The 9,734-nt window shown below is 37.8% G+C and overlaps 1 protein-coding gene across 1 annotated transcript; it reads right to left on the bottom strand.

Moving 5' to 3' along the window:
* Positions 1–7,864: 7,864 nt before the first annotated feature.
* ier3 (immediate early response 3) lies at positions 7,865–9,063 on the bottom strand. The gene has a single exon (XM_060883092.1). The coding sequence runs from the start codon at positions 9,009–9,011 to the stop codon at positions 8,436–8,438; it is 576 nt and encodes a 191-aa protein (XP_060739075.1). The 5' UTR covers positions 9,012–9,063; the 3' UTR covers positions 7,865–8,435.
* Between the last annotated feature and the right edge of the window lie 671 nt (positions 9,064–9,734).

Here is a 9,734-nt window from a genome sequence, read left to right as displayed (position 1 = left end):
CAGAACTACATCAGAGTCAACGAGTTTGATTCAGTTACAGGCAGGAAGTTGATGACGACAGGCAGGAAACCGATTTCAGCACTGGGTTTCACTGAAAGCTTGCAGATATAAATTCATACGTCACAAATGTTTTCTGACTAATTCTGTGCTATTTATTAATGAGATCATCATGTGGAGATGCTGTCACACTTGAGCTACACTACAGGATGTTGTCTAGTGATCTTTACATACAGATGTTTAGAGTAGAGTCTAGCAGCTGGATGTGAATGTGTGTGTTTGAGATGTGCACTCAGCCGTCCTCGAGGTCATTAACCCCAGCTGTCACACTGATATAGTGACATTAAAACACTGATATAGCCACATTAACACACTGACATAGTGACATTAAAACACTGATATAGCCACATTAACACACTGATATAGTGACATTAAAACACTGATATAGCCACATTAACACACTGATATAGTGACATTAAAACACTGATATAGTGACATTAACACACTGATATAGTGACATTAAAACACTGATATAGTGACATTAAAACACTGATATAGCCACATTAACACACTGATATAGTGACATTAAAACACTGATATAGCCACATTAACACACTGATATAGTGACATTAAAACAATGATATAGCGACATTAACACACTGATATACTCACATTAACACACTGATATAGTGACATTAACACACTGATATACTGACATTAACACACTATAGTCACAGTAACACACTGATATAGTGACATTAAAACAATGATATAGCGACATTAACACACTGATATACTCACATTAACACACTGATATAGTGACATTAACACACTGATATACTGACATTAACACACTATAGTCACAGTAACACACTGATATAGTCACACTAACACACTGATATAGTCACACTAACACACTGATATAGTGACATTAACACACTGATATAGTGACATTAAAACACTAATATAGTGACATTAAAACACTGATATAGCCACATTAACACAGATATAGTGACATTAAAACACTGATATAGCCACATTAACACACTGATATAGTGACATTAAAACAATAATATAGCGACATTAACACACTGATATACTCACATTAACACACTGATATAGTGACATTAACACACTGATATACTGACATTAACACACTATAGTCACAGTAACACACTGATATAGTGACATTAAAACAATGATATAGTGACATTAACACACTGATATACTCACATTAACACACTGATATACTGACATTAACACACTATAGTGACATTAACACACTGATATACTCACATTAACACACTGATATAGTCACACTAACACACTGATATAGTCACATTAACACACTGATATAGTCACACTAACACACTGATATAGTCACATTAACACACTGATATACTCACATTAACACACTGATATAGTCACACTAACACACTGATATAGTCACACTAACACACTGATATAGTCACACTAACACACTGATATAGTCACAGTAACACACTGATATAGTGACATTAACACACTGATATAGTGACATTAACACACTGATATAGTCACATTAACACACTGATATAGTCACACTAACACACTGATATAGTCACACTAACACACTGATATAATCACATTAACACACTGATATAGTCACACTAACACACTGATATAGTGACATTAACACACTGATAAAGTCACATTCACACACTGATATAGTGACATTAACACACTGATATACTCACATTAACACACTGATATAGTGACATTAAAACACTGATATAGCCACATTAACACACTGATATAGTGACATTAAAACAATGATATACTGTAGCCACATTAACACACTGATATAGTGACATTAACACACTGATATAGTGACATTAAAACACTGATATAGCCACATTAACACACTGATATAGTGACATTAAAACAATAATATAGCGACATTAACACACTGATATACTCACATTAACACACTGATATAGTGACATTAACACACTGATATACTGACATTAACACACTATAGTCACAGTAACACACTGATATAGTGACATTAAAACAATGATATAGCGACATTAACACACTGATATACTCACATTAACACACTGATATACTCACATTAACACACTGATATAGTGACATTAACACACTGATATAGTCACACTAACACACTGATATAGTCACACTAACACACTGATATAGTCACATTAACACACTGATATAGTCACACTAACACACTGATATAGTCACATTAACACACTGATATAGTCACACTAACACACTGATATAATCACATTAACACACTGATATAGTCACACTAACACACTGATATAGTGACATTAACACACTGATAAAGTCACATTCACACACTGATATAGTGACATTAAAACAATGATATAGCGACATTAACACACTGATATACTCACATTAACACACGGATATACTCACATTAACACACTGATATAGTGACATTAAAACACTGATATAGCCACATTAACACACTGATATAGTGACATTAAAACAATGATATACTGTAGCCACATTAACACACTGATATAGTGACATTAAAACACTAATATAGTGACATTAAAACACTGATATAGCCACATTAACACACTGATATAGTGACATTAAAACAATAATATAGCGACATTAACACACTGATATACTCACATTAACACACTGATATAGTGACATTAACACACTGATATACTGACATTAACACACTATAGTCACAGTAACACAATGATATAGTGACATTAAAACAATGATATAGTGACATTAACACACTGATATACTCACATTAACACACTGATATACTGACATTAACACACTGATATACTCACATTAACACACTGATATAGTCACACTAACACACTGATATAGTCACATTAACACACTGATATAGTCACACTAACACACTGATATAGTCACATTAACACACTGATATAGTCACACTAACACACTGATATAGTGACATTAACACACTGATATAGTCACATTCACACACTGATATAGTGACATTAACACACTGATATAGCTACATTAACACACTGATATAGTGACATTAAAACACTGATATAGTGACATTAAAACACTGATATAGTGACATTAAAACACTGATATAGCCACATTAACACACTGATATAGTGACATTAAAATAATGATATAGCCACATTAACACACTGATATAGTGACATTAAAACACTAATATAGTGACATTAAAACACTGATATAGCCACATTAACACACTGATATAGCCACATTAACACACTGATATAGTGACATTAAAACAATGATATAGCGACATTAACACACTGATATACTCACATTAACACACTGATATAGTGACATTAACACACTGATATACTGACATTAACACACTATAGTCACAGTAACACACTGATATAGTGACATTAATACACTGATATAGTGACATTAACACACTGATATACTCACATTAACACACTGATATAGTCACACTAACACACTGATATAGTCACATTAACACACTGATATAGTCACACTAACACACTGATATAGTCACATTAACACACTGATATAGTCACACTAACACACTGATATATTGACATTAACACACTGATATAGTCACATTCACACACTGATATAGTCACATTAACACACTGATATACTCACATTAACACACTGATATAGTCACGTTAACACACTGATATAGTCACACTAACACACTGATATAGTCACATTAACACACTGATATAGTCACACTAACACACTGATATAGTCACATTAACACACTGATATAGTGACATTAACACACTGATATAGTCACATTCACACACTGATATAGTCACATTAACACACTGATATAGTCACATTCACACACTGATATAGTCACATTAACATGCTGATATAGTCACATTAACACGCTGATATAGTCACATTAACACACTGATATAGTCACATTCACACACTGATATAGTCACATTAACACGCTGATATAGTCACATTAACACACTCATATAGTCACATTCACACACTGATATAGTCACATTCACACACTGATATAGTCACATTAACACGCTGATATAGTCACATTAACACACTGATATAGTCACATTAACACACTCATATAGTCACATTCACAAACTGATATAGTCACATTCACACACTGATATAGTCACTTTAACACGCTGATATAGTCACATTAACACACACTCTTCACACCCTGACGCTGAGTAAGAACCAGACCCAGTCAGTTTCAGCAGGAACTGCAGGTTTTCAGCTGTAAAAAATTCCCAGCATGCATCACTACCTCTATATAAACACCTGTAACACCTGGAGCACCTGTAACATCAGACAGCAACTTTAATGGAGTATAAATCTCTGTCACTGCACTTTGAGGATGTAGCACACATCTGTTGTTGTTATTTGTAAGTCTCCATCATGGAAGGTGCAGGTAGGTGAAGGAGCGCTCAGATCAGGACCAGAGCAGTGTCGAGTTTTATAATGTCAAGAGATTCATAGAGTCTGGGTTAAAACTCCTGCACTATTTTCTCTCTAAAAGCACAAAGGCTTGTTGCAGTGGAGTTGCAGTAGAAACTGTGTGTACGTGTGTGTGTACAGGACTTCATGCCACCACAGGCCTGACACACCTCATCTGTAAGGGCATTCCCATTTTGGTTATTTTCCCCTCTCTCTCTCTCTCTCTCTCTCTCTCTCTCTCTCTCTTTCTCTCTCTCTCTCCTGTTATGTGAGACCTGGCAGATCCGGAGCACTCTGGTAAAGGATTACTCATTTTCTGGGAATGTGTGTGTGTCTGTGTGTGTGGGTGGGTGGGTGTGTGTGTGTGAGAGAAAAGAGAGAGAGCAAGAGAGATATTACAGAGACTGAGGTTGCGTGCTTCGGGAATGTGTAGGAGTTGGTTTATAAACTGTGTGTATATATATGTGTGTGTGTGTGTGTGTGTGTGTGTGTGTGTGTGTAATAGGAAGTGGAACTGGGAGATTCCAACCTGAGTGTTGGACACTTTTCTGACTGGACACACACACACATACACACAGAGTTACACAACACTAGGCTATGTAATATCCGGATGAGGAGTGGACAGGATTTAGGCCCTCACTGTAGGAGGAGAGTAAAAATGTTGTGCTTTTCTGACGGTGCAGATTCTACACACTCACTGCAACAGTGCAGTGAACCAGTTTAACATCATGTGACATCAGCACACAGCATATTGTATTCAGTAACAGTGTGTGTGGTATGAGATTATACTAAAGCTCCTTTAACTACAGAGCTGTGAAGAACTAAGCCGGCAGAACAACCAGCGTCTGCTCACGTCATCAGATTCATCCAGAGTCACACACCCGCTTCACAGCACCCTCCAGATAGCACTGACACATTTTCTCCATCAACACATCTAATTTATGTGTCTCCACCTTCATTATTACAGGATGATTATAACATAGAGACCAACAAACACATACAGGATTCAATTAATAAAATAAAATTCCTCTAACTTTCTGAATGAACGTTTAGGAAGGAAGTTTAAATTGATGACTTACTTTTCCACACGTGTGTGGCCTGTTAATGTGAACACACTGAAAAACACCCTTGTTTCCTGTCCCACACACACACACACACACACACACACACACACACACACACACACACACACACACACACACACATACATACACACACACAAACACACACAGAGCAATAAAACACTTTTCTTCAACTCTTTAAACTACACTACTCATTAAACTACACTATACATCCTTGTGTTTAAGACTGTAGTCCTGAGCCATGGGAGATGGTGAATCTGAGACTGTTAGATTTCTGACCCCTTGGTTCTGTCACAGTGCTGCAGAAACACAGTAGATCTATAAACATGAAGGTTTCTCTTGTGTTCAGATCCTTGACGATTCATTCTGAAGTGATTCTCTACTGAGCATATAATACACACAAATGCACACACCAGAGATGGGGACTCGAGTCATATGACTTGACTCGAGTCGGACTTAAGTCGCACATTTGAGACTTGAGACTTGCTTGACAAATATTAAAAAAAGACTCGACTTGACTTTGACTTGACATTCATGACTTGAGACTTGACTCGGACTTGAGTTAAATGACTCGAAATAACTTTTTTTTTTTTTAAATCTGTTTTTGAACGCACGCAAGAGCGTAATCTAACCACGTGACGCAGCAGTCAAGCAGAGGGAGCGCGCGCACTAACTAATAAACTTTAACAGTCGTGACGAAACATGGAAGGCGCTACACCAAAAATAATTAAGTTCGGGTACCGGGATTTTGTGCAAGATGAGAAGAGAAGAACAGCAGTATGCGACCACATCGCTCACAATTGAATGACACAATTGAAGTTCTATGAAATTAAATTTTTTGCAAGCGCAATGTAGTTTAAATGGTTGGTCACCGTTTATGTGGAAAGCTTTTTTGCAATAGCACTTATACTTGGTCTTCAGTGTTAAGCTTTGAGTGAAAATGTATTTTTTGTGGGGATGCACATTATATATATATATATATATATATATATATATATATATATATATATATATATATATATATATATATAAAAAAACATCAATATAAATATAAAAATAAAAAACTTTAGAGTTGCAAGAACAGCCATATTCTTGTCTCGCATTCAATTTAAAGGGATAGTTCACCTAAAAATAAAAATCTTTCATAATTTTCTCACCCTCATGATTTTACAAACCTGTATAAATTTCCTTGTTTAGATGAACACGGAGGAAGATATTTTAAGGAATGTTTGTAACCAAACCATTCATGAGCCCCATTCACTTCTGTAGTATTCTTTTCCCACTATGGAAGTGAATGGGGCTTATGAATGGTTTGGTTACAAACAGTCCTCAAAATATCTACGTGTGTGTTCATCAAAACAAAGAAATTTATACAGGTTTGTAACATCATGAGGGTGAGAAAATGATGACAGAATTTTCATTTTTAGGTGAACTATCCCTTTAATATTAATAAATTACACTCACTCCAATAATCTCTCTCTCTCTCTCTCTCTCTCTCTCTCTCTCTCTCTCTCTCTATGGAAAAGTGTATATAATGTGCAATGGATTCTATGCAACAATCCATTGCACATTATATACACTTTTCCATGGTCTTCTGCCATGTTTGAGGCATATTGAAACATTTCATGATTTTATGTTGGCCTTATTTCAGTTACATTTACATCATAGGCTTTGTAGTTTTGATTTTTATTCATTTTTTAGATTTTTATTGTATTTACAACTCACCTGTATGTGGACACCTTTTAAAAATGCATATAAAATGCATATAATAATTTTTTGGTGCAAATAAAACTCATAGTCCATAAATACTGTAGATTTAACTTTGTTTAATATATACATTTAGTTAAATCATCAAACATCTGTATGACTTGCCAGTGACTTGCTTGACTCAAGCTACGACTTGACTTGACTTGACTTGCTTGGCATAAAGCAGTGACTTGACTTGACTTGACTTGACACTCACAAAAAATGACTCGGACTTGCTTGAGACTTGAAGGTTAAGACTTGAGACTTACTTGAGACTTGCACATGTGTGACTTACTCCCACCTCTGGCACACACACACACACACACAAACACACACACCTATAAACAGAGAGAGAGAGAGAGAGAGAGAGGACTCCTGAATGTGTGCGTGATTGTGTGTGTGTGTGTGAGAGAGAGAGCGAGAGAGAAAGAGAGAGTACTCCTGAATGTGTGCGTGTGTGTGTGTGAGAGAGAGAGAGAGAGAGAGAGAGAGAGTGAGGACTCTTGAATGTGTGTGTACTGCATTGTTCTGTTCTCATTCTTGTCTTATTTAGTGACTAAAAAGGCAAAAGGACACACATATAGGCAAACTTCATCTTTTATTTTACACAGAAAAATAAATAGGACATTAAATATTAATTCAATAAATAACACAGAATAAATAAGCATGTAACAGCATTTCTTCATCAGACCCTAACTTCTGTTTTAAATAGTTCAAGTGTTGTTCGAAGTGACAGTGATCATCATCATCATCATCATCGTCATCGTCGTCATCACTCAGGATTGTAGTTGTGTCCTACACAGTACCATAGTTTTAAAATACGCTTCAAGTAAACTTCAAATTCAAGTTCAGTCCACATAAGTGTTCAGATTATCTGTGTCAGTTCCTGTCCGGTTCCTGGCACAGTGAAAGTGCTGAATTTACCACTTCATTCATGATTCAGTATTAATTAATAATTCAGTTCATGATTCATGCAGATGTTGATGCAGATGTGTACAGAACAGTCCGGCTGATGTGAACACTTTCTTCCTCGTGGAAGCCTGGTGTCTCTGTGACTTCAGCTCGGCCTGTCTGTCTGTGTGTCTCTGTCTTGCCCCTGAGGACAGTGAGAGCTCCATCAGTGCTGGCTGGATGAGTGGAGGATGGAGGGATTCACTGCTCGGAGCCCAGTGTGTGGTAAACAGCGGGATACAGGAGCGCCACCACATACGGGTTGTTTCTCTGCTGCCGGATCTGCTGGTGGTGTTCATGCACTTCAGTCTCCTCCATCAAGCAGGTCGAGTTTATTAGCAGCCCGGAGTCTTTGGAGCAGCTGGTCATGCGCCTGGCGGTCTCCTCGGCAGAGGGGAAGTGTATGAAGAGCGGTGAGGACGCAGACGCACCATCGCCTGGTAGATTAACAGCGAGAGCGTCTGAGAGCGCGGCCGCTTCGGTGATGTCGTGCTCGTCGTCGCACTCGGTGTAAATCTGAGCCAGCAGAACCAGGCACAGCGCAAGCAGCCAGCGCTTGGCGAGGCTTTTCTCGGCCGGCGGCAGGTATTTGCGCACTTTAGCCGGGTACATGACCCGCGCCACCCTGCGGCGCTGCTGCTGCTGCCGCGGCGGATTGACGTGTTGCTCCGGGAGCCGGTCGAAGGTGAACACTTCAGGCTCGGTGCTGCGCGCCTTCAGTCTGTAGGCGCTGTAGGTCGGGTAGGTGAAGCTCACGGTGGTGGATCTGGTGTACATCGCTGACAGATACGTGTAGATCGCTCTGCTCACTACGTCTCTCGTGTCACTGAGTGTCGATGTGTCTGACTCGGGCTGAGCGCACACGGATTTATTCAGCACGAAGCCACGCCTCTATTCTACGAGGTCTGATTTCTTAACATTGAAAAGTCCGTTGATTAATTTTTATGTGGAAGTGAAATTTCCTTCATCTGAATGAAGCCAGAAATGGTTAATTATCGGATTAATGACATTTTAACAAGAATTCCAACATTTGACATTTAAACAAGAAATCTGTTTAGACATAATTCCTCTTCGTTTCGTTCTTTAGGCTTTATGGCTCCAATCCAAACTCTTCTGCTTTTCACATCGGATAAGGGGATAAAAAGCTCCTTAAACATCTCCACACTACTGTTCACTCCAAAACTGAGGGCGAACACGTGGCCTTTAATTAACACAGTATTGTCAGATACATTAAACCACTGCCTTTACACTGAGGAATATTATAGAGGAGCAATAAAGGTGCAATTATTCAAATCTACCACTGATGATACCACCTGAGCCACAGGTTACACCAAACTACACCACACAATTTTATACAATACCACACTACACAAAACTACACCAAACTACACCACACAATTTTGTACAATACCACACTACACAAAACTACACCAAACTACACCACACAATTTTATACAATACCACACTACAAAAAACTACACAAAACTACACCAAACTACA

The sequence above is a fragment of the Tachysurus vachellii genome, chromosome 12 (assembly GCF_030014155.1).
Source record: "Tachysurus vachellii isolate PV-2020 chromosome 12, HZAU_Pvac_v1, whole genome shotgun sequence".
Taxonomy (NCBI): Eukaryota; Metazoa; Chordata; class Actinopteri; order Siluriformes; family Bagridae; genus Tachysurus; species Tachysurus vachellii.
This window is presented reverse-complemented; position numbering and strand designations above follow the sequence as displayed.

Bases quoted from the DNA above. Each gene is read 5' to 3' on its own strand.
- ier3 (XM_060883092.1), bottom strand. From the start codon at position 9,011: ATGTACACCAGATCCACCACCGTGAGCTTCACCTACCCGACCTACAGC.